The sequence below is a fragment of the Microplitis mediator genome, chromosome 7 (genome assembly GCF_029852145.1).
Source record: "Microplitis mediator isolate UGA2020A chromosome 7, iyMicMedi2.1, whole genome shotgun sequence".
Taxonomy (NCBI): Eukaryota; Metazoa; Arthropoda; class Insecta; order Hymenoptera; family Braconidae; genus Microplitis; species Microplitis mediator.
In genome coordinates this window covers 13,249,123-13,276,480 of record NC_079975.1, presented here as the reverse complement: position 1 = coordinate 13,276,480, position 27,358 = coordinate 13,249,123, and the positions used below count along the sequence as shown (strand labels likewise).

The following is a 27,358-nucleotide window of genomic DNA, read 5'->3' as shown; positions in this document are numbered from 1 at the left end:
TGACAACAAGATTCCTTTTCATTTTTTTCCTTTTGCTTTTTTGAACTTTTTACCATTTTTTTTTTTTTTTTTGACACAGAAGATTGAAATTATTAGATTTTGGGGTTAGAGCACTACTCACGGCGCTCACGGCTCACGTGATCACCCTTCGGCTACTGAATTCCGTGTAAAATTGGTCTTAAAGGGGCTCAATCTGAAACTGGACGGTAGAATGAAGAAAAAAGACCAGATTTCTGTTGACCAGCTTTAAAAATGAAACGAAACAAGCAGAATAATGCAAAAAATAAAAGATATAAGAAAAAATAAGTTTAGCCCGGAAATATGTATAGTTGAATTTTGGTTGTTATTCCTTAAAAAATAATGTCCAGTTTTAAAGTTATTCGATAACAACTATATTTTCGAAATAATTCAAAATCTACTTTACCAATTGATTTGACATTTTCACAAAACAGAAGTTTTGATAAACCATTTCGAATGCCGCAAAGTGTGTTTGAGTCATTCGCGATATTTATCAGTTCCAGACTTTTACCATTTCTCATTCGATTGTTTAGTTGTGACGTAATTTTATTACTTCAACAACTTTGAGTTATCTATACTAAGAGAATTTAATTGATATGTTTATTTATGTTTTTTTTTTTTTGAAACTGACAGTATATGCGCATCAAAAACCTTTCTATTTTAAGTAACTAAAAGATTTATAAACATTAGAAAATCATATATTTCATATAAGGTAAATGCCCCAATACCGGAACGACGAAGGGTATACGACTGATTTTTATCGGTTTAAAAATTTTCAAATAGATTATAATCCGAAATAATTTATTACATCATATAGAATAGACATTCACCTATTCAAAAATAATCAAATTAATTCATTTTTCTTAAATTTAATATAAAAAAATTTTTTTCTATGACATCCAAAAGACCTAATACCGGAACGCTGAAATAGCCTTGTCCCAATACGGGAATTTGGTTGTCCTAATACCGGAACAGTAAATAAAATGAGTTATTTTTTGTATTTATTCATAGTGAAAATATCAACAATTATTAAATAATATTAATGTAAAACGAGTGTGAATGTAGCAGACATCAGACAACTTTAAAATTATAAATAAATAAGATGAATAATTTAAAAAATAATATTTATAAAAAAAGGATTATTAATTTCAAAATTTTTTGAATGCGCATTTTTTGAAATTTTATTCCATTAATTATTTACTCGATTTATTAATAATTTTAAATTTGTCTGATTTCGGCTATGTCACACTCATAATGTAAAATGTATTTAAAATTTTTGAATTATTAAATATTCAATGAAAATAAATATTTTGAACTGAAGAATAGAAATAAAATAAATCATTTGAGGTTATACTATAAAGTTAATTAAAAAAAAAAAAAAAAAAAAAAAAGTATTTTTTATGATTTAAATTAGAGTTTATCTATATTGAATGCATTTTTTATAACAATTATACATACTGCATTAAATATTAGGGTTCCAGTAATATTTAATATTGCACTTGATTTAGCCAATCAATAAAACTCACTGTTAATGTCTCTCGATAACATTAATAACATTAATATGACTGGCTGTTTCGGTACTGGGCCAGGTTCATTTTGGTGTACCAATAGACGAACAGTAAAATTAATATAATAATACAATTTTTTCATATTGTTAAAATGTTTTCTTGAATTTTATGTCATTCAAGATGCATATATAAAAAAAAAATTAACAAAAAGTAATTCTATACATTTTCTATAAGCTTAAGACCGTTGGCTGATTTCTTAGCAAAACCATTAACAGACATGAAAAAGTCATGAATCCGAGGCTATTGCTATAATTAACATTTTTTTTTTTATGTTTCGGATATATTCTAAAATCTATTTTATATCCTATTTTGTAACTAAAAGATTAAGGTTTTAAATAAAGAAAGTTTTATTTAATTTCATCGCGTATGAGTTAAAATATAATATAATGCTTATCAAATCGTTCCGGTATTGGGTCTTGTTCCGGTATTGGGACATTTACCTTATAAAAAATCTACTTGAAAGTAGACCAAATCTACTGTTTGTTACACTAAAAAAAATTTCTAACGTTAAACCAGATTCGTTTGGCTCAAGTACTTTGTGCGTTTGGATACAGCCAAATGCGTGATTCACGCATCGTGAAGCGATCGAGTCTACCGCCCTCTAAGTATGACAATGATGTTTGCTCCATGTGAGAGTTTCTTGAGTGAAGGTACCGAGTCGTTTAAATTAACTCTGTAGTTTTTGATATCTGAATAAGTTTTTTCATATAAAAAAAAGAAGGAATTAGTTTAAGTAATTATTGACTAGTTTTTATTGTGATAGTTATTAAAAACAGGGTATTTAAGACTGTAACCTTGATGCATAACTTAAATGCATATCATACAAAATTATTATCATCCAAAATATTTAAATTAAAAAAAAAAAGCAATTTTTAAATGCTTATTTACGATTATTCTTGATAATACGAACAGATTCAGGCAGAAATTAATGGAAGTTATTCTGAAGAAAGGTTAAATAAGTTGTGAATTAGATCAGACTGTTAAAATATGAAATATCTGAGAAAAATGTAAACAACGGTGATTTTTCAAATAGCTTATCCGGATTTTCGAATTCAAATCGAATAGTTCGGAAATTTACAAATAATTCGAAAATTGACGAGTTATTCAAAAACTTTTGAAGAATTCACAAATTAGAATTATTTGATTCGAATAGTTATATTTAATTTGAACACGATTCGCACATCCCTAATAAATTATTGCACACCTCAAGCGCTGAGGGTACTTTATGAACAGTTTTTTTCTAACTATTTTACTCACATAAAAATATTTCTACACTCTTTTAATATATATGAGTCGTGTGCGCATATCACTCAGTCAGGTTCCACACAGTCATCAGTGTGGTACTACCCCACAATCGAGCATTTTCTTCCAGCACCGTACTGAGTCGGGTGCAGAACAGTAACTAGTCGGGTTCCAATCTTTCCGTGTGTCAATTGTTACGTATGAAACTTCGTAAACACGATAACTTTCGATAGACACAATTAATCGGCCTAACTTTTCAACTTCCCGCTAAGAAAATCGACGATTTTCGGAAAATTCGGGAAGTTATTGGTTTCACCCCGATTTTCAAAAATCGAATTTCCACCAGATGTCTATGTTTTAAGGTCCTAGGAAGCTATTCCGACTAATTTCAAAATGATGTGTATGTGTGCAAGTGCAAAGCTCTCATATCTTTTTAATGAATGAACCGATCTAGATGGTACTTTCGGCATTTGAAAGAGTTCTTCTAAACTTATAGATTTACAGCAAAATTTAAATCATTGAGTCAAATAGATAAAGAGATATTTAAGAAATACAAAAAAAAAAGTTTTTTTTTTTATCGTTTTTTTTTTATATTTCAAAAACTGTTTAATCGATTGATTCTAAAATCTACTCAGCTCTATAACTTGATAAAAGCTTTCGATTACCGCCAAGAACGTTCGAGAGACATCTTCGACGAAAGAATGAAATATAAAATCGTTTTTTTTTTTTTTTTCGTTTTCCGTGAATATTTTGGAGACTATCGAATCGATTAATTCCAAAATCTAATCAGCTCTAGAACTCGATGGAAGCTTTATTAATAAATGTTATTAGGTGAAAGCAATGATTAAAAATAAAATGAGTAATTGAGGTGTTCATTTTTGGATTTTCCAACATTTTTTATTTTTCTCGCTGATTTAGTTTGCAAAGAGACGTGAACCATAAAAATCTGATTCCTACATTTTATACAATAATATTAACATCCCACGTTGGACAAGTATTCTTTTAATTTATCTACAGATGAAGTAGTATGTCTGTTGTATCATTAATTTTTGAAACAATAAACTTTTTTTTTATATCTTAAATACAATTCGACTTTTGATACTAGTAAAATAAACTACTATTTATTTTAACACCGCTATTGGTATTTTTTAAATACCGTTTTGGGGGTTGAATTTATAACACCGATAATCTAACGCCGGGATAGGGTTGACTTGTTTGTCCAATTTGTTTTTGAAGTGTAGTTTTTTGACTCTACAACGTAAGACCTCCCCCCTTTTTCTTAAGCTGGCATACAGCACACACATTTTACGTTTTAAACATGAAAAAATTATTCATTCTATTTCGAAGTTAATTCGATTCAGAATATACAAAAATTTCTCTTTAATAATATAGGGATAATTTATTTTTCTTAAACTTTCAATTCGTTTTTTCACTTTTCAAAAGTTACACAAAATTACTAATAAGTATCTGTCGAAATTATTACATGATGTGAATGATTTATAAGAAAAGTTAAGCATCGATAGACCGCAGCTTGTAAGTGAAATGCAAGAAAGGTGAGAAAGACGTGGCGCCTTGGTTGGTTATGAGCAGAAATACATGAGTAGCACCGTTACTCCGGCCAAGATTCAATGAGATTTTATAAATTCCATCAGGGGAAAGTTCTCCAGTGTCAAGAAATATTGTTGAGACAAGGTATTGTGATCATCAATGTAAATATATCTACGTGTTGTAAATGAATACAAGTATTCAGAACATTCCTAGATATATTAAATTGTTGGGAGTCGAAAATTTAATTTTAATGAGTAAAACATTGTTATTCGAGAAAATGTATTTCACCACTAACCGTGTTATACAATATTAAGTAAAATGTTATATCTATAAGAACCTTAATTTATTCAAAAGCTTCGTTGTACTAATGGTAGCGGCGTTTTTAATTATTTGTAAATCGAGATTAGTCGTAGATTAGTTCGCAATGGCTGGACTATAATAAATAGTATATTGTGTGGCATAACATAAAATAGAGCCCCTCGGGTAATGAGCTTTACACTATGTCAGAAATTGCATTTTGTCCAAAGACATACACATAGTAATAGTTTTTAAATTAACATCATGAATCGAAGATTTAAATTCCAGTTTCTAGGCAATTATATAATAATAAAGTATACATAATCATAACTATTAATGTCATTGGTTTGATGTAAGGCTAATATAATCTATTTTCGTATAGGGGAGAAGTATCTAATAAACTTTACTCGTTAATTGTGAGCAAAAAACCCAATTTCGTATCATTTTTAAATAAAAAATCTGTCTATCGGTTAACCCTGCGGGCCAGCCCCAAAACTTCCCGCTGTTTTCGAGCTCCTTAAGCTCAAGGAGCTAGAAAACATTGTTGTAGAGCTCTTCGAGCTCTAAAATACTTTTGTATACCTTTGTTTTCGAAGAAACCGTTTTTTAGCATTTCTTTATCCCATGATATCTCACGAACGAATTGACCGATTTTGATGGTTGAGGCGACAATTGAGGTATCCTATTGAGTTCTAGAGCTGATTAAATTTTGAAATTGTTTGGTTGAGTCGTTTCAAAGATATTCGCAAAAAACCATTTTTTATCATTTCTTTCTCCTACGATAACTCTCGAACGAATTATCCGATTGAGATGGCTAGGGCGGCAATCGACGCGTTTTATTAAGTTCTAGAGTTGATTAGATTTTGAAGTCGATCGTTCAAGTCGTTTCTGAGAAATCAATAAAAAACTAAAAAAAAAAAACATTTTTTTTTCGTAATTCGCCAATATTATCGAGTCTACTTGATCAAATGATCTGAAATTTTCAGAAAAGTTGATGGCTAACAAGCTCTTTCGATTGCCGCCTCAACCATCCAAATCGGTTCATTAGTTGAAAAGTTATAGACCGGTCACACACATACACACACATACACACACACACACACACACACACACACACACACACACACACACACACACACACACACACACACACACACACACACACACACACACACACACACACACACACACACACACACACACACACACACATACAAACACTCGGACATCATTCTGAAAATAGTCAGAATAGCTTCCTAGGACCTCAAAACGTCGACATCTGATGAAATTTCGATTTTCGTAAATCGGGGTGAAAACAATAACTTCCCGAATTTTTCGAAAATCGTCGATTTTCTTAGCGGGAAGTTAAAAGAGTAAAAAATAAAATAAAAGGAATCTGTTTTTATTCTTTCCGTATTTATTTTGTTTTAAGCCCAGATTTACTTTAAATTGTAGGGTAAATTCTGTCAAAAAATCTTTCCGTGTAAATCTTTCAGATTATATATGGCTTTATCAGGACATAGATAACCATTAAAGTAGTAATATTTTTTGGACGTATTTTAAAGTTCGAAGCTCACATGAAAATGTGCTAGTTTAAAGTTTTAAAAGAATCTTCTCCAAGTTTCAACTCAGCCAAAAAATTAAGTATGAAATAATAATCGTTCGAGTGTTGGATTCGAACACGAGACCTGTCGAGTGTGAGTTGACCGACGCCTTGGACCACTCGGCCATAAAAGAGCCCACAAGTCTCGGTGAGTTTTAAGATCCATATAAACAACATAAATAAACAGTCATAAGTCATGAGAACGTCTCTTACGGTAGACACAGTTACTATTCAAAAATTACTCAGAGAGAAGTCTTCTCTCTGAATTACTATATAACATCGTATTATAACATACCTCGTATAGTAACAGAGGCAGCACTGCAATAAATATTTTATTCAAAAGTAAATACAGTAGAACGTCGATATAAGACTACGCGCTATAAGACTCTTCCCCTCAATTTGTTAAAACTCGCTCGGAACGCTTCCCCCACCAACAACTCAATAAAAGTTTTGCGCCGAAACCTCGCTATAAGACTAATGACCAGTACGACTAAAATCGAGATAAAATGTAGAGACATAAAGATTGTAGATTAAATAATTCATTTTCATAAAGAATACTTAAAGTTTCGTGGTATCACATAATTAATTAACAGAAAAGAACGACAAAATTCTGTTTATTTATGATTATATATAAAATAGATTCACTCTGTATAATGAAGTAGAGTTTAACCGAATACATAAATAAAACGCAAAACGGCGATAGTCTTGTACCGAGGTTCGGGCGCAAACGCTGTTAAGCACAATAGTTAGTCAATTGTACAATTGATGCTCATTAATAAAGCTATAAATACTCTAAGTTCTAATTTGGACCTAAATATTCTGCAGAATATTTGTACACACATGTGTACAAAGAATTTTCAACTCCTAACTTACACTAAGAAAAAATTTCTCTTCGGACAATTAAATTGGTTTTGTTAAATTCTGTTAAACTAAAATTTATTTGGGACAACTAAATTTTATTACGTCAACATAATCTATTTTATCATTTTTATTAAATGACAAAATAGACTCTATTTGGTTGACATTAATATTTCTCTCTATAAAATAATAAAATCATTTGGTAAAGTTGAGAAAATATTTAATTAATAGGCAATTAAATTATTTTATAGTGCCAATAAATCCAAATATTCAAGCAAAATATTGTTATATTAACTCTAAGAAATATTATTTAGACACAAAAAAATATATTCATTTAGAATAAATATATATTTGTTCGAGGTTAATAAAAATATATTCAAACCTAATGATTATTGATTTAAAAAAATGAGAAATTCATTTAATTGAAATAAATAACAGAGTGCTATTGTCATTCATTAGTAATGAATAATGTGAATTAAATAAATTTTTTGTTGTAAATAGATATCAATTAAAAATAAAAATGATTTGAATCATTTTAAAGTAAACTAAATGAGAAAATAATATATATAAGTATGAAATAAAAAAATTTTTTTTTTTTTATCTAAAATGTGCTTTTTAGTTTTTTATATCGAGAATAAGTATTCAAGAAAACATTAATGCCTTAATGTAATATAAGATATATTATCATCAAGAAAGACAGTTGTCACTCTATTGAATAACAGAGGTGTACCCGTCCTATAAAGTTTCAAATCATGTTTATTAATTTTTTTTAAATGTTACATTATGGTTTTACAATGTATTACAATTTTGAGTATTTACTAGTTCCCGTTCAAAGAACTTTTATCTAGTAAAAATTTATTTTATAGTTTACACATCAGAACTTTTTTTTTTTTTTTAAATAATCGATCTGTATTAAATATGAGAAAATAAAAATACAAAAATCCATAGTACGTATAAAAAAAAATATACATAAAATATAAATAACAAGTTAAAAGCTTTTGTATATAAATAACACGTAAAAAATTTTTTGTACGTTTTCATCCGGTAAAATTACGAAAAAAAAATTTTTCTGTATTTTCCATCAATCATTCTTGTAGGAAATTTAATTCTCTACAAAAAAAGTATTGGAATAGTTTTTTCGTAATTCTAACGGTTAAAAAGTTATTGAGCTTTAAGTACTCATTACTACATAGAAAAACAAATTGACTTGATTCAAGTGAATTGTTCTTCGCACTAATATATTTCATTATGATTACTTTATAAGCTTTACAGGTAATCAATTTGATTTTATGCTTGCTACTTAACGCGTAATTATCTTTACTAAATATTTTATATAGTTTCTAATAATTTGTTTTGTCGGTGGATGATAAAATATTTAGTTAAAACAACCAAATACATGATTATTGGCGATGGGCAATCAAATCATTTTGCCAATCATATATTTGGTTGTTTTAACTAAATTTTTTATAATCCACCAACAAAACGAGTGATTAGAAACTATGAAATATTTAGTAAAGATAATTACGCGTTTAGTAGCAAGCATAAAATCAAATTGATTACCTGTAGTGTTTATAAAGTAGTCATAATGAAATGTATGAGTGATCATTATAGAGAATGAATTATTGATAATAATTAAATATTATTTTGAAATGACAGAATTTATTCAACTGTTCAATAAATGCATATTTAGAAAAATAATTTATTTCCTTCACAAGTACTTCTTTTCGTACTGACAAAAATTGTACAGGTAACATATTAATATTAAACATTAATGTCATAGTGTAATACAGTGTACCCACATATTACCGTCAAAAATTTTCAGCGGGTAACTCCCGTATATTTTTTTTTTTTTTTTTTTTTTTTCAGTTTTAAAATATCTTTATTAATAAATCCTTACAAATGGTTTACATATGTTTTATAATTTGTAACTTTATATAAATTGTTCCTGTTCCTGTGGAACTCTACCAATTGTTTTTGTATTCACTTTATATTTTTCTATTATAGTTATTTTAGATATGCAGTGTGTAACTCCCGTATATGCTTCAAGCTGGCGAATATAGAAACTCTGAAATAAGTATCTTACCAGGGACACCACAAATGGTGGGCGCGATCTAGTGGCGAGCACCGAACTACTCCCGCTGCTGCTGCCTAACACCATAACTTTTAAATCAATAATCATTAGGTTAAAATATATATTTATTAACCTCGAACAAATATATATATTTATTCTAAATGAATACATTTTTTTGTGTCTAAGTAATATTTGTTAGAGTTAATATAATAATATTTTGCTTTAATATTTGGATTTGTTGGCACTATAAAATAGTTTAATTGTCCATTAAATAAATATTTTTTTAACTGTACCAAATGATTTTATTATCTTAAAGAGAGAAATATTAATGTCAACCAAATAGGGTCTATTAAATCATTTGTTATAAATGATAAAATAGATTATATTGACGTAATAAAATTTAGTTGTCCCGAATAAATTTTAGTTCAACAGAATTTAACAAAACCAATTTGATTGTCCGAAGATAAATTTTTTCTCAGTTCATGTTAAAAATAAAAACTCTATTGACACACGGAAAAAAATTAACTATATAAATTGAGAATGACAAGTAATATAATGATAAAGTGATCAGTTAATACCATCATTCTAAATAGTAATTTTTTCGTTTATGATTCAAACGTGAATAATTACAAGATAAGTATGAAAATTTATTGTCTCTGCAAGAAAAATTACTATTTGAACTTTAAAAATCGCAACTGATACTTAGAAAATAGACGACACGTATTATAAAATTTACTGTTTGAATGTTAAAATTCCCCATATTGACAACCGGGTGCCGGGTTATAATTTTTAAAGTTTATTTTTTTCCATGCAGTCACGAGGAGCGCCACTTGCATTTTTTAAGATGAGTTGTGTCTTGATAGTTTTAGGTTATGTTCCAGTGCTTTTTTAGCACTAAACCCTATAAAAAATGATTTTATATGATTATATATGAGTATATATGATTATATATGAGATCATATATAATTACATATAATCATATATGGAATTATATATGATTCTACATGGTTATACATGGAAGTATATATAATTATATATGAACCTACATACAATTAGATCTGATCAGACTTGGCTGATGAAGACTAGATATAATCATATATAAGCCTATATATAGTCAGGTCTAAGTATATATATAAGCCTATATATGATCAGATCTAAGTATATATAAGTCTATATAGAATTAAATCTGATTGGATTTAACTGATGAAAGCTAGATATAATCATATATAAGCCTATATATGATCAGGTCTAATTATATATAGGTCTATATATAATTAGATCTGATCAGACCTGGCTGATGAAGGCCAGGTATAATCATATATGTCTATATATGATCAGGTCTAATTATATATAAGTCTATATTAGAGTGGTCATTAAAAATTAAATTTTCTCAGGTGCCCAATAGAAAGATTCTTTTTAATAAAAAAATACGTGGGGAATTCGGTTTTTTCTTTTTAAGTAAAAAGAACACGTGCCGCAGGACGATCAAAGTTCATTTTTCGATACAATCGCGATTTTTTTAAATATCTCATGAAATATGCGGATTAAAGGAAAAAATCATAAGAACAATTTTGTAGGAAATTAAATTCTTGACAAAAAAGGTCATGTTCATTTTTTTTATAAAATGTGTATTTATAAAGATATTTTGAAAAAACTTTTTTTAGATCTGATGAATTGAGCGTTTTAAGGATTACAAATTTTGAAAATAACATTTCTCTAAGTACATAGAAACTACCACAAGCATTAATGATTGATATGTCACGAGTTACGAAGTTGTCTATATTTAAGAAAAAACGATATTTTTGACATTCATAATCTTTAAAATTCTCAATTGATAAGATCTAAAAATGTTTTTTTAAAATATCTTCATAAATACACATTTTATAAAAAAAATGAACAAGACCTTTTTTGTCAAGAATTTAATTTCCTACAAAATTGTTCCAATGATTTTTTCCTATAATCTGCATATTTCATGAGATATTTAAAAAAAACCGCGATGGTATCGAAAAATGAACTTTAATCGTTCTGCGGCACGTGTTCTTTTTACTTAAACCGGAAAACCAAATTCCCTCCGTACTTTTTCACTTAAGAGAAGCTTTTTATGGGGCGCCTGAAAAAATTTAATTTTTAACGACCACCCTAGTCTATATATAATTAGATCTGATTAGATCTAACTGATGAAGGCTAGATATAATCATATTTAAGCCTATATATAATCAGATCTAACTATATTTGAGTCTATATATAATTAGATCTGATCAGACATGACTGATGTATATAGGTCCAATATACATATACACATGTATATATAACATAATGTGACAATTGTAATATTAATGTTATTAAATTTTTATTTTGTCAACTATTAATCAAACTTAAATTCCCATTACTTAAAAAATATTCAAAGGTTTCGGTAGAAATTTAAAAGTATAAATCGATTTATGTATGGATATTTATAAGTTTATAGATAAAAAGATTTGATTATATCTATCTAATGAATTCTATTGTAATTTATATACAAAACCAAATTCATTATTAGGTGCATTATTTACGTAGGATGTATCAATTTGATTATTTGAGTTAAGTAATGCCATGGATTTTTCTTTATTATAAGTGTATAGCAGACTGGAAGATCAAACTATCATTAAGCGATTACCAGAGTTAAGCAGCATAGACGTGGGTCATTAATTGGACGGGTGACCCCTTAGTATAATAATAGTTAACCGCTAGTAACTTTTTTTTTTTTTTTCAATTTAAATTTAACCGACCTTTACATTAATGAAGACAATAAATCCTAATTAATTTACTTGATTAATAATTTACAGATCTTTTAAATAGTTTTAACTACTAAGTCCGTGGTTTGGCAGAGTGATACAAGCCTTAGTCGATATGTGGAGTGATCCAGGTTCGAGCCTATTTCGTTTGAGTAATATTTAAATATTATTTTCTTAGTTCAAATAATTTTTTTTAACCTATATGCATATCATACATGAGTACATTAAGTCATATATGTTTATTTGTGATCATGTGTGATAATATCTAAGTATATATGGTCAGGCATGAACTTTTTTTTCCAGGGTGATCTAATTCTTTGGTTAACAAGAGTAATTCTTTATTTTTGTTGAATACCTTGAAATATTGATCAATTATCTTGATTAATTCTTAAAAATATCACCAAAATTGTTTGGATCTATTGATACTCCTATAAGAAGCGAATAGTTTGAAATAATTGATTTATTTTCACTTAATTTTGACTATACTTCGGAATCACTACATGTGAAACTATAAGTCTTGAGCTCGGAGAGTATTTTTTATTTCGAAGGGCCTAAATTGTACATTTACTAATGTTTTCTAGCTCACTGGATTAGAAAACAGCCGAAAATTTTGAAATCCGCCCGCAGGTCTAACAATTTTATTTATTTGTTTCTATAATACATCTTATATTTTACTAAATATTTGTTTAAGCACACGAAATAGATAGCATAAAATCACCAATGTATAGAAATCAGAGTATAAAGGGCTACTGATTTGAGCGTTCATGTCGAAGCCGACCAATCGCGTGCGTTGACCCTAAGCTAGCAAGGTCACGGTGTCATTGTACCACAACCATTCACTTCGCATTTTTTCCTTCTCAAGATCTCATACATATCCTCATCATTTTTCAACGTTGAACATCCCCTTTACGTACTATGTAATTCTTTTCTTATGCTTTTTCATACTTATTGAAAAACAAAATATCAAAGTAAATCGTTATAATATTAAACGTGTAATATAATTCAATAATATTCGTTATTAATTTTTCTTCTATTCAAACAAAGACTTAAACTAGTTGAAAATCAAGTAAAAGTGGATTCATGAATAGTTAATAGAAGAAAAAAAAATCTAAATCAAAGAATGCTCTTTAAAATTGAACGTCTTATCGTTTGTATTGATGTCAAAAACACGCATCATAGGCATACCGGCAAAGTGTCTGTAGAGGATGGTTATTTTTGTTCGTAAAGCGATTTACGGTATCCTGATGGCAAGGGAAGGTTTTATTATACTTGTAGAAGGAAGTTGCATGATGAATATAGAAAACCTGAAGTAAAAAGTCGCTCATAATACTTGTTCTCTGTGAGCAATGGTCTCTTCTTAATTCTCGCCTTCGGGTATCTTCGGCGTTTTCCGGCGACTGTGAATCCTTACGAGTGTAATACCAGGAGCCACTACGTCAAAAGTCTTGGCATGATATAAAATATATATATATATACTTTAATATATTCAAAAGACGAAGATCGAGCCGGACTACGGAAGATAAAGGGGAAAGGAATGGTAAGGGGAGAAGAGGAATGATGGTGGACGGGAAACATTCCAATCTCTCGTGCAAGCTTGCTCGCTTTTGCCAAGTCACCGTAGCTGTTCACTGTTTAAACACATACTATACTTACACATTGTAAGTCATATGTATGTAAGACATACATACATTGAAACAGAAAATGATAGCATTACCACCATGGAATCCGACAGACCTTCAAACCTCTGGACTTTACTATGCATATACATAAATTCAAAGTATTTAATATTAATTGTTGATAATTAAATCATTTTTATGGTAGGTATTAAACGAAAACAAAAACAAAGTTTGTCCCCTGAGATATTTACACACGTAACTTGTTATACTATTGGTAATTTTTTGGTGTTTTATTCGTTATAAATATTATGTACACGTGTATCCACAGTATGACTACAATATAATATAGTATTCCTTACTATAGTGCTATAGCAGTACCTACATAGGGTAAAAGTACCATTTGTGGTCACTGCTCCATTTTCGGACATTTAATACTTTATTTTAATTAATGAAAACATATTTTTAAAAAAATTCCATTGTAATAGTGTGATGAAAGTATCGTCGAACACATTTAAACAATTCATAATGTCATTGCATATTTTACAAATTGTTTTATTTAAAATTTCTAAATGGCTAAAACTGGCCTTAAAGTGGCCAAAAACTGTACTGCTACCCTATATTATTTTTGAGAGAAGATAGCTCTGTAAGAAGATATTTATAAACGGTTGCAAGAGCAACGAATGTATTTACAGAACTTTAGGAATTTCGACAATCTTCTATAATGATAGCATCATTCCTAAATTTTAATCCAGAATCACGTGAATTAAAAACAAAAGTGGAAATTTAAAGTAAAGCAAGCCAAAGAGTTTATGAATACATAGACGAAAGTTTGCATTGGGAACATTTAGCTGGCTCTGAAATAACGAACTACCAGCCAAGAATTCTTTGAATTTTGTGAGCAAACGGAATCCTTGGCCCAACTGTACCATTTTCAAGATAAACTATAAAAGAATACAAAATTATAATTATAATTAAAGTATTTTCAAAATAACCAAGTGACTATAAAGAGAATTCGGCAATGTGAAATTATTATTTTCTAATATCAACGTTGGGTGGATATAAATTAATTACATTTTATAACAAGTTTTTTTCGACGCTGACTATTTTCGAAAAACGACTTGCCCAATAAAAATTTAGACAAGTTGTATTCTTATCTTTACAAAATTTAATGAGTGAAATAAAAGAATTAAACAAATAAATTGTATATATTTAAGCCGCTTAATCTGATGATAAAGAGGCCACTACGTAGTTACTGACCAACCTCAATGAGATTGAGACGAAGGAACCAAATGAAACGGGAAACATTAGCAACGTCAACGACGACGATGAAACTCAACTTTTATAGATAGGAAAAATACCCGTGAGCTATTCCATCCTCGTTTCATTTCCGATCTTTTTGCTTCCCAAAACATTTTTTTCGACATGAGTTTATCGTAACAGGTATGAAAAACTTCAATTTTTTATCTTCCTAATCACAAATTAAAGTGTATCTCACTTTACGTACGTAAGAACGTCTAAAACTTTGATAAGAAAAAAAGTGTGAAAATAATCCACCAAAATATTAGTATTAATGCACACTTCGAACGTGAAGTGGAGAGGTAGTACTCTTCCGTTACATAACTTGAAGCTGAGTTTTTTTTTCTTAAGTACATTAACGTTATAAAATACAATTGCAACCTCAAAGCCTATAATATAGATATAAAATCTTAACAAAATTTTTCTATTATATTTTTGATGCTGATTTGATTCTCTGTTAAAACTAAATTTTTGCTGTGAAGATTTTGTACCAGCCATTTTGCGTTTTTCACAGCACAGAAAATGATCGTAAGAGCTGGCTCTCTCTCTCTTTCTCTCTTTTTTTTTCTTCTTTCTCTACACGTCTACTCGTTCGTTCGTGTATCCCTTTTTCTCACAGCCAGCAACTCGGGTCAACGATTCCATATTAGAGTAAAACGCACTAGCGACAACATGATTGAAAAAGTTTATAACTCTTATGTTACTGGAGTTACTGTGTGACTGAAGATAAAGAAACCGATAGACTCATCGAAAAAAATTAACAGAAAAAATAAATAAATAATAAATATCCTATATTTGATACTAATAAATCACGAAGAAAAAAAATACATCAATCATTATTGTATATTACAAGAGATTTTAATTGTTTTTGTGAGGGTTAAATCTATTGAGATCACGTTGAATGAATTGGATGTAAGTATTACTGAGTGATTGGAATATTGATAAATTTGAATCTCAATTAAAATTGTAAAAAGAGTTGATCCAAGTACAAATACTGCTAATAAGTATATGGGGTATTCCATTACAAATCGACTACTTTTGACAGTATGACAAAATAAGCCTAGATGGGAAAAAATTTTTTTTTCAATTGATAAAAAAAAAATAGAAGGAAAAGTCGACCGACTCTGGGATCGGCGGGAATAATCGCCGAACCAAATGAAGTTTTTTTTGAGAAAATACAAAAATAGAAAAAAAATGGCGAGCTTTGAGAAAATAACGGTTTTTCTCAAAAAAAAATCTCGAGTGGGCCTGACCCTGCCGTGATTTGTCTTAAAAAATTATGGCGCTCGAAATAGCTCGCAGATTAAAGATCACTTAGTGATGGATGAGGGCAAGTGTGTATAATGGCATGTCTGAAATCTTTGTGATTATAAGTGGATGAAACCCTTCCTAGGATATTGAGGTGAAATTGCGTCTCACCACTAATCTATGCAACACGTCGACCAATACCGAGAATTGGTAGCACGGGGGGCCATTCCAAACCTACTTCGACCAGAGTCTCTTTATTTCCTGGGGTGGTAGTAGTGATTGGCTCAGGAGAGGTAGGACTCGTGGTAGTTTGTTGGTGATGCACCCACACGCAAGAGGATCTTTGGTCTAATCATCGATCCCAGGGTGTCAGCTAATATGAGTTATGCTGATATTTCGCTATTATTCTCAAAGAAGACGAAAATTTCATGGAGTTTAGTATCTTGAAATTTTTTTGTATTTTTTTCTGAAAAGTATTTCCTTAGTATTAAATTCAAAGACAAAAATTTAAAAAAAAAAAACGTCCCAATTAGTCAATTTTTGAAGAAGTTATAGCTATTTGAAAAAATAAAAGCCTTTTCTTTGAAGTATGAAAATTTCCTAAAAAATGATTTTAATGGGGTAGAAAAGGAAAAAAAATTTTCAGCCAAATCGAAAGCGGTCGGGGTCAAAAGTGGTCGATTTGGCATGAAATACTCCATATGTACTTATTTTTTAGTCCTTATAGTTTCATCCTCTATTGATGTTACTGCTACAGTATATCCACTACAGTACAGTGGAAGCCCATTTGCATTGGAATGCAAGCATTCTTGGCATGCCACACGCCTCAACTTTACTTGGCGTCCGATATTTATACTGCATTAGTTATGTGTACACTTTAACTCTCAGACAAATATAACTTTTTTATGCCAATACCACATACTCTTAAAATGATATCTAAGTGTTGGGTTAAACTAAAATATTTCACTAGTCGAGATAAAAAGAATATATTAATATTATCCAGTAGAATTTAAATGATATACGAATGAATTATAATTTAATAATTATTAAACAAAGATAAATTATTTATACAAAGAATAATATAATTTAGTCAGCAAGTGGTTTCAACTGTTTTAAGAAAACTATGGGTAGAATATGAAGAATTAATAAATACAAAATTGCTTGACTTTGACATGTTGAGAGTAATGCTCTACCCCAAACGCTTCGCGTTATGAGGCGTGCAATTATAAGGATAAAAAAAATCATATCGGATTCAAAATAATAAACTATTCAAACGCTTCTTTCAGAATTTAATTTTCAATGTCCCGTTCAGAAAATTGATCATTTTCAACAAAAGATATTTTGTTGACCTAAGTTAAATTTTTGGAACTCGACAAATATTCAACAAATTTTGGCCAAGTATATTTCAAGTTATTCAAGAAATGAAGTAACATAAGTTGTTTCAATAATTTTAAAACTACTTACTTTATTGATTCCAGCATGTTAAGTACTTTGAAGATCAATAAACTTTTTAATTAACGCAAGATTTATCTAAATTGCCTAATTTTTAGATAGTATGTTGTGCGGAAAGACATGAAATAGGTCGATTCGCTAGATCTAAAGATCAATTGAACCATCGATCTTAGGATCAACTGAACCATCAAAAGCATTTGGGATTTGCGCGCGTATCTCATCAGCCTCAGACTAAAAAGACAAGTATAGATGTAAAAATATTCTCGACAATAATTTATTTATTAAAGATTTTTATGATTATTACATAATTGTGGTAAGTAAAAAAAGATAATAAATTTATTTTTATTAACCTACCGTTACAACCTGACAAATCTGACAATCAAAGCAGTAGACGTCTGGCGAATTTTCAATTTTTAAAATAAACGTATAAAATGATAACAAATAAATTCGTTTAAAATGCCTAATGTTCGTATTAAAATGTAAAAAACAATAAATTATTTGTTACAAGTGTTTGTGTTTGTTTCCGATACATTTGGTTTAATCGACCCCAACTAGTGGTTCGATTGTCCCTTCGCTGGGGTCGGTTGAATCACTCGACGCGGTTGAATAATTATGTTTTTTTCTTAAATTACATTCATTTTGTGAGCAATTAACCTATAGGAAATCATTATATAAATAATGAGCTACTGTTTTAAAAAAGAAAAAAAAATAATTCTAATTGTTTTCAAATTCTAGTTTAAAAAAATCATTTAAGAATTTTTAATTCAATTGACCTCCCTTTCTCCTGCAAAAATTGTTTAAATAGATTGATAGATAATAAGATTCATTTGGTCATAAAGTCGAAGCTTCTTGCGGCCATCAAAAGCCAAAATTCAAAAAATACAAAATATAGTATATATTTCGTTAAACGTTTCTATTACATCGGTCCTTGATAATATAATCAATATAATAGTAATAATAAAATTAATGATAGCAACAATATTGGTGAATATCCTGTGTATTAAATTGTATTAAATGAAACCGAAAAATAAAAAAAAAATTGTGAGCTTTGCTAGTGTGTTAAGTAATATGCAGATAAAATTAAAAAACTAACCTCAAGTACGTCCTGTGCAGTTTGCAAATATTCTCTAAGCATAGCTTCTTGGATAGCTCTCCATTCTTGTCTTGGGTCCTCAAGCTGGGTAGTCTCTAGTAATGTATTAAAATTAAGATTAAGGAAAAATATTGACAAACTAAATTAAACAACATGGAATAGTATATTAACGAATTGAATAGATAAGTGCTTTCGACAACAAATGTAATTGCTTCACAAGCCGTTAAGCGAGTGTCGAAAGCCCTTCCTACTCAATACGTTACAATATTTTTTGTATTGAATATGATAATAAAGAATGTCTTTTATTGGTAAAAAAGGACACTACAATTAAATTTAATTTTTTAATTAGCAAATTTGTAACCAATCAAAGACGTGCTTTCTTACCATGAGTTGCAAAAAATAAATTATGATTCTTCCAACTGGTACGAATAATAAATTTTACTTTACAAATGTGAATAAACTGGTGCCAGGACAAGTAATTACTCTATTGTTTTCAAATATTATTTAGTTACAATAGAAAAAATAAATTTCAAAGAATTTTTAAACAAAACGAAATAAAATATGAAAAAATAGTATTAGTATCATTTCTTTTGTTCTTGACCAAAATTAATTATCAATTGTAGAGTAAGTTTCTTTAAAAATATTCTCTTGATGTATAATTTTTATTGACGTTACTACAAATTGATGCTGGGACTTCTTTACTCCGATTTGTGGTAACCTTGACTCTAGCTGTTATTTTTACCAGCCACAAAATTTTTTCCGTAAAAGAAAAATTTTACTCAATTTACAAAAGATTCGACAATAATTGATAGTTGCATTCAAAGTGACCATTTATGACGAATTGTCATGAAAATTTATAGAAAAATAAGAAAAGAGTACGTACGATTGACATGATTGATGTAATAAGCACCCACATGTTTATCGCAAGCTTCTTCCCAACCAAGGGGTAATTCATTTCCAATGCAGTCGGCGAATGTCTGAGGTTTCGTGAATCTGCAAAGAAAGTAAATTCAAATTTAGACTAAGCATTTATTTGATTAAATATCGTATGTAATATGGATACGGTTTCTATAATCAGCATAACCGAGATTTGAAATTATCGGAAAAGCAAAGATAGATCGACTTGTAAGGTTATAACAACTGCAATATTGCATCATCATTAGAATTTAATTGATTTTAAACAGCATAAAAATATCGAAAATTCAAACTATAAAGTTTATTGGAAAACTTATACAAAAAACTTATACAAAGACACGCACGCGGATAACGACTTTAAAATAGTATAATGGTGTATAATAGTCATGACTATCGGTTAATTCTAGTATCTACAAAGTAGTGATGAATATTGCTCTCACTTGAGTCAATCAATTTATTCATTTACAGATCAAATTTAGGACATATATTTTACTATGTATAAACTTATGCAATGAAACATGTGAAATTATTGCAGACAAAGTTAAGTCGAAACAAGCTTTTATAAGTGATATATCCTTTCAATTTATGATAAAACATCGATCTATTGAATTATTTAGAAAAATTCTTAATTTTTAACTTCCCGCTAAGAAAATCGACGAGTTTCGAAAAATTCGGGAAGTTATTGTTTTCACCCCGATTTGTGAAAATCGAAATTTCATCAGATGTCGAGGTTTTGAGGTCCTAGGAAGCTATTCTGACTATTTTCAGAATGATGTCTGTATATATATATATATATATATATATGTGTGTGTGTGTGTGTGTGTGTGTGTGTGTGTGTATGCATGTATGTAAACTCTTTTTAACTTTTTAACTAATGAACCGATCTGGATGGTTAAGGCGACAATCGAAAGAGCTTGTTGGCCATCAACTTTTCTGTAAATTTTAGATCATTTGATCGAGTAGACTCGAAAATATTGGCGAATTACGGAAAAAAAATGTTTTTTTTTTTTTAGTTTTTTTATTGATTTCTCAGAAACGACTTGAACGAGCGACTTCAAAATCTAATCAACTCTAGAACTTAATAAAACGCGTCGATTGCCGCCCTAGCCATCTCAATCGGATAATTCGTTCGAGAGTTATCGTAGGAGAAAGAAATGATAAAAAATGGTTTTTTGCGAATATCTTTGAAACGACTCAACCAAACAATTTCAAAATTTAATCAGCTCTAGAACTCAATAAAACACGTCAATTGCGACTCTAAACATAAAAATCAGATCATTTGTCAAAGAAATATCGTGGGAAAAAAAATGGTAACAAACGGTGTTTTCCAAATATCTTTGAAACGACTAAACCAATCGATTTCAAATTTCAATCAGCTCTAGAATTCAATAAAACGTGTTGATTGCAACATTAAACGTTAGAATCGGTTGATTAGTTCAAAAGACATCGGCGTCAAAATGTTTAAAAAATAACATTTTATGTTATTTTTTCCGGATAAGTCATAATACAATGTACTAAAATATGTCCAAAATCATAACAACTCTTCTTCTTTATGGTCTCTTTCGATCCCCATATAATTTCAACTGACTCGTTCTTTAGTTTGAATCATATTATCAACAAAAAAATTTAACAAACAGTTTTTAATATTTTTCACGAATATTTGATATATTAATGCTCTGATTTAAGTCAAAATTTATTTAAATCTTTATTTTTATTACTGACATTGACTTCTACCTCAATTTATTTATTTTATTGAACGTAATCAGGACTAAAAATTTAAAAACCGCGTGTTCACTAATGATTTTCGATTCTTAAATTTTCAAACTTTAACATAAAACGTAACTTGTTAGAGCTCAAAAGGCTCATAAAAAAACAATTGCATGTGGAAGCATTTTCGAGCTCGAAGAGTGAAAATGTATTCACACTAATGTTTTCGAGCTTTTTGAGCTCGAAAACAGCGGAAAGTTTTGGGGCTGGCCCGCAGGGCCAACCGACGCCCGGATTTTTTTATTCATTTTTATGCACATCGATGCACTACGATCTAATCTACTAAAGTGTGCTTTAATTTTTAATAATATTCGTTTGTTCAAGAGGAAATCTCAGCCAAAGTTCCTGATTACTGTATCAGTACAAAAAAGATGATACCGCTCACCTACTTGGGTGCGAGAGAAAAAAACGTAGAACTCCTATTATACTAAAAAAAGTGTGATATCAATTGACCATCCAGTCGAGTCATGGCTTTATGTTCGTATACAGAGAACGATTGTCAGATAATCGACGTCAATTTATCAACAAAAAATTTACCAACAGTCATTTTTTTAATTCAATTGCGGTTCCCGCGCCAACTTGATTTTGACTAGAAGATTATTTTATAAAAAATTGACCGAAAAATTTTTTACCGTCATTTCGCATCTACAAGCAAAAAAATAAATGATAAATTTTACTCGGTTTTTCGATTCATTTTTGTTCTTTGAACAATAAACCTGCATAAAAGAAGGTAATTCATAAATAAAATAATATTGAAAGCGAAAAAGTATAAGAATGATTCTCTAAAATATATTAATATGAAAAAAAAAATATTCACTCATGGTCTTTAAAATTTATTGTTTGAAATTATAAAATACGTCATCTTGCCATATAGATATAGCCGCGCATCAGTAATACTTTAGGTTAATTCTTTCACATACATTAAAAGCTTACAAACACAAGTAAAATTTTATTGTTTCAAACTATAAAAACTGATGCGCTTAAGATATACTTTTTGACAATTTGAAGAAAGCAATAATTATATACCGTTGTACATAAAATCAATTGTTCAACATTGAAAATTTTATTTATCATACTGAATGGTTTTTTACTTTTTTACTATAAACTTAAATGTTCCAAACATCGAATTTTGAAGCTGAAACGTTAAATTATTATAATTTCGTTTTTTTATCTACCAAACAGTAATTTCTATTACTTGTAACATGATTTATTTACAAATAAACTTTAAATTTAAATATTTAAATTACTGTTTGAAATGATATTAACTTGTGACCACATTCTAAATTTTTAGTTATCAATTACTAATTTTTATAATTCATTTTTTTGCGTGTAAATAGAAATGAAGATAAATTTTTTACGCATTTTTTCATATAAACAAATCAGTTGTTTATTTTACACTTAAAGTTAGTATATTTGTATAGTAATTTCAAACCAGGATCATAATATTTTACAAAATGGTTATCATTTATTTTAAAATTTGATACATACGGTATACTAAAATGAATACAAAAAAGAATCGATAAATTGGTATTTGCAAATATATAATTTGCATGCAATTATTAAACATTTCAAATAAACAGAAAAAATTAAAAAATAAGTAACCGTACATATTAATATATAATGATGTATATCATATACGTAAAGAAAAGTCCATTAAAATTTGCGATGTTGACATCGTAATCGTGGGCTATACTTTCATAAACGTCAATTTTCAAATCTCATATTTTAAAATTTACGATGTAGATTACATTTTTCACTCTTTAACATCGTAAACAAAACAAAAAGAAAAAATCACAATTCAAAAACTATAATTATTCCTATATTTACCTATATATTTACTTTTGGACAAAATAAATACTACAGTGCTGCCTCCATTGTTTGTTTATTGCTCATAACTTCTTCGATAATGGTCCAAATTGAAACTTTTTTTTTTTTTGCAATTTTTATTTTTTCATTTGCTTTACAAAAAAAAATACGAACAAGTTTTTCAAAATATTGTTGTTTGTGATTTTCAATTCTTTTGAGTAGTTATTACAATTCTTTATTGTAAACAGTTGTTTAAAATTAATAATTAGTCGTTATGTCTTTATTTTTTTGTACACATTGGTTATGGATAGAGTTTACGACTAATTAAATTTTATTAATTTTAAACACCTGTTTACACATTAAAGAGTTGTAAAAACTACTCAAGGGAAATTGGCAATGATATATAGTGGCAAAAATTGGAACTCATAATGATGAATAGAGAAAACAAAATTTTTCAAATTTTCAAAAATAAAAAAAAAATTATAGCTATGATCCCCAGGTAGGAATCGCCAAGGCTGACCATAGGCCGAGCCTTGACCCTATTGTCACTCGCCAAGCTCCGGCAGCTGACCATTGGCCCAAGCCTCGGCCAGGGCTTGGCCCAATGGTTTGATTACGTTAAGCCAAGTCTTGGCAGCTAACCATTGGCCCAAGTCTAGGCCGAGGCTTGGTCCAATGGTTTCGTTTAATTAAGCCGAGCCTTGGGTGGTGACCATTGGCCCGAGCCTCGGCCAGGGCCAGGCCCTATGTTTTAATTTTGGTTAAATCGAGCCTTGGCCGCTGACCATTGGCCCAAGGATTGGCCGAGGCTGGGTCCGATAGTTTAATTTTTGTCAAGCCGAGCCTTGGCAGCTGACCATTGGTCAATGCCTCAGTATGGGTTAAATTTTTATTTAATATTAAAATTATCAACTTTACATGTATCTATATATATGTATATAGAGAAGACCAGGGCATAACGGTCTACCGAGTATACGATTAATATCAAGAGTTGAAATTTTCAAAAAAGTAAAATTGTTTGATATACAATAATTTTCATTTAATTAGTTATTGCTATGTACAAAACTTTAGTTAACATGAAATTTTTATTTTCGGCGAGCGAAATGGGGTATCCTTTAAAAAAGTTGAAAAAAAAAATTTCTGAAAGTTGATCAAATTTCATTAAATTCAAATTTTTTATATGTAATATACATAAAGAAAAATTACATTTCACATCATTGGTGGATACAAAGGCAAAAAAAAAATTTTTTTGTGGGGCAGAGAGGCCCCCCTCCAATAAATGATAATTTTTTTTTTTATTAAATTGTTTTCATCATTAAGAATGTATTTCTTTCTCTTGACAATTATTTTTGGTTTTACAATACTCTAAAAAAATTTTTTTAGGTGTAATAAATCGTTTCCCCTCGATTAGCTTAATTACTAATTGTTATGTAATAAAAAAAAACAATTCTATATTTTTTATTTGTCATTATTGTGAACCCAAAAAACGTGTTTTTTGATTTTTTAGACTACAGATTATTTTGCATTATTTCAAAAATTTTATCAATAAAAAAATAAAATATTATTTTCGAATATTTTTAGTGGCCGAATTTGTCACAGCTATAGAGAATCAGCCGAAAAATGAATTAATATGTTAAATTTTTTTTAATTTGACGATAAAAATATGAAAGAATCATTTATTCAGAATTTTTGGATGGTCCATTTTGCCCCAGGTGTCATGCGTAGTGATAAAAATGCGCAAATATATCGGATTTATAGCAATTAGACGAAAAAAAACATTTTTTTTTTTTTTAAATATTTTGGGGGTACTCCGTTTTGCCTACCCGACCCCCTTTTGCCCCCTCCCCCCTTCCCTAGGTGTGCTAATAAAAATATGTCATTACTCATCAGACAATTTTGTTCATTAAATAAAACTACAGTTCACCTCATCTTTACGATTTAATATTTTTGAATTAAATTGTATTTAAATAATTAACAAGCAAAAAAATCATGATTATTTGGACATCAGATTTAGCACAGTGGATAGCGTCCCGGCCTAGTAATCAGAAGGATCTCAGTTCGAACCCCGGTAGCCCCCAAATAATTTTATTCGTTATTTCCCACTAATTCAGTAATTAGTTAATTACACTCCAATGTAATGTCGATAAAAGTGTGATCAAACTTTTTTTTAATTATATTTATTAATTTAAATAATAATATTTTAGATCGAGCATTGGGTGAGCCTTAGATTTTTTGCTTCCCGAGGTTTGGCCGAGGCTTGATTTTTTGTTTCCCAAGCCTTGGCCAAGACTCAATTTTTTGTTTCCCAAGACTCGGCCGAGGCTTGATATTTCGTTCCCCAAGGCTGGGGACATGGCTATCATCCAAGGCTTGGACCAATCCTTGGCCCAATGCTCAGCCAAGGCACGTGCCAAGCCTTGCATAATCCTAGTGACGCTTGGCCAAAGCTTGGTCCAAACCTTGCCCAGTTGTTCTTTCCTACCTGGGGAAGGTCCCACGATCAAACCGGGCTTTAAAATTGTGAAATAAATTGTGGTTTGTTATAAAAAATTGTCAAAAAATTAAAATATACATGAACTTTAGAACCAAAAGATTCAAAGTTTAAAACTTGAAAATCACATGGAAAAATATTTTGAAAAACTTGTTCGTATTTTTTCTGAATAGTGCATGAAAAACCAAAAATTTCATAAAAAAAAACATTTCCAATTTGGACCATTAGCAAAGAACCAAAAAAAGAGCGATTTCCGAATGGGTCATCGAAAAAAAATAAAAACTTTTTCAGAACGAGTTTTTTTTGTGGATACTACAAAATATCAAAAAATGAAGGATATCAAATGAAGGAAATCAAAAATTAAAATTTTTCAAACTGTCGGATTTGGCATAGAATGCCCCATGTTGGGAACTCTGGCGCTCAGATACGGAATCTGATGGCAAAATTCAACATCTGAGGGAGTAGTTCGAATTTATAACAGCTCTTGTTTTAACTATATGCTTATTTATATGGAAAAATTAATATAGCTTAATTCAAATTAATAGAATTATTATTTGTTTATTATTTTAATAAATTATCACTAATCAAAAATTAAATAGTCGATACAAAACTTTTTTAGCATCTACATTTTTTTTTCGTTGATGAAAAACACTCGTGTTGGTCCAAAGGCTTGCCTGCATATTTTTCTAATAAAGATTTATGAGGCTCATTCCATACCCACTTTTAATCTGTACAAGTGATCATTGTTTAACTCTCTAAATCATTGCTGTGAAAATAAAAATTGGTTGTAATAAATTAATTATTGAAATAATAAAATAACTAGTAAAAGTTATAAATGTAGTAAAATATGTTACCGGTTACAATGGAGTAACACTGCAAAAACATCTTTACAAATACCATTTAGACCAGCTTTGCAGGAATAACTCATGCCAATTATTCGACCATTGTTTATCATTTAACCAGTTATTTCATGCGAGGTATCTTCGATATGAGGTGTTTGAAAACAAAAAGCTAAAAAATCTATAATAGGATAATCACGGTTTATTACTTGTCCACATTTTATCACATGTCCAGCATTTAAAACGCTTTCACTACCAATAAAATTTTTATTGCCTGACTGTGTGCAAACAAATTTGCAAATCTCTTGGAATGAAAATTTCATTTTATAATTCAAAATCACGCAAAAAAAAAAATATTTTCACAACATATTTCTGATTGACTTATCAACATTTGGTTATAGTTATGTATTCAAATTAATGTGGTGTATATATTGAACAAAAAATTTTTACCATTTATGAAGGTTAATTTTAAACAATCTTTATATAAACAAAAAAGTTCCAAGTACCTGATTATTATTATTATTGTTAAAAACAAGCGAAGATCGATAATCTTTTGAACATTTTTTAAATAAAATGCATCAGACTGGTTCGTAATAACTTTATCTATTTTATCTTCATTTTTTAAAAATCATAAAGACTGTAAGTTGGCCGCTACTTGCGTACAACAGATAACAGAAATAAACTCATTACAAAAAGTTGCTTAACAATTTAGTAGAAATTGTTTCTCTTAAAAATAAAAAAAAAATAAAAATCCGAAGTGTACGATAAAAGCCGGAAAAAGTTTTCATCAATTGTACAAATGAAATAAAGATAGTACCGCTCGTGAATAAGAGTAATAGCGAAAACAGAGTTTATC

The 27,358-nt window shown here is 29.2% G+C and overlaps 1 protein-coding gene across 5 annotated transcripts in view; it reads right to left on the bottom strand.

The window, feature by feature from the left end:
* The window catches only part of LOC130670928 (protein kibra), a 75,233-nt gene that overhangs the window by 19,184 nt on the left and 28,691 nt on the right, over positions 1 to 27,358 (bottom strand). For all 5 annotated transcript variants that reach the window (XM_057474567.1, XM_057474563.1, XM_057474566.1 and 2 more), the window contains 2 exons: positions 19,568 to 19,677; positions 18,685 to 18,779 (listed from right to left, as the gene is read on the bottom strand). In XM_057474567.1, the coding sequence (XP_057330550.1) occupies positions 18,685 to 18,779; positions 19,568 to 19,677 (205 nt within the window). The remainder of the gene's footprint in view (positions 1 to 18,684; positions 18,780 to 19,567; positions 19,678 to 27,358) is intronic.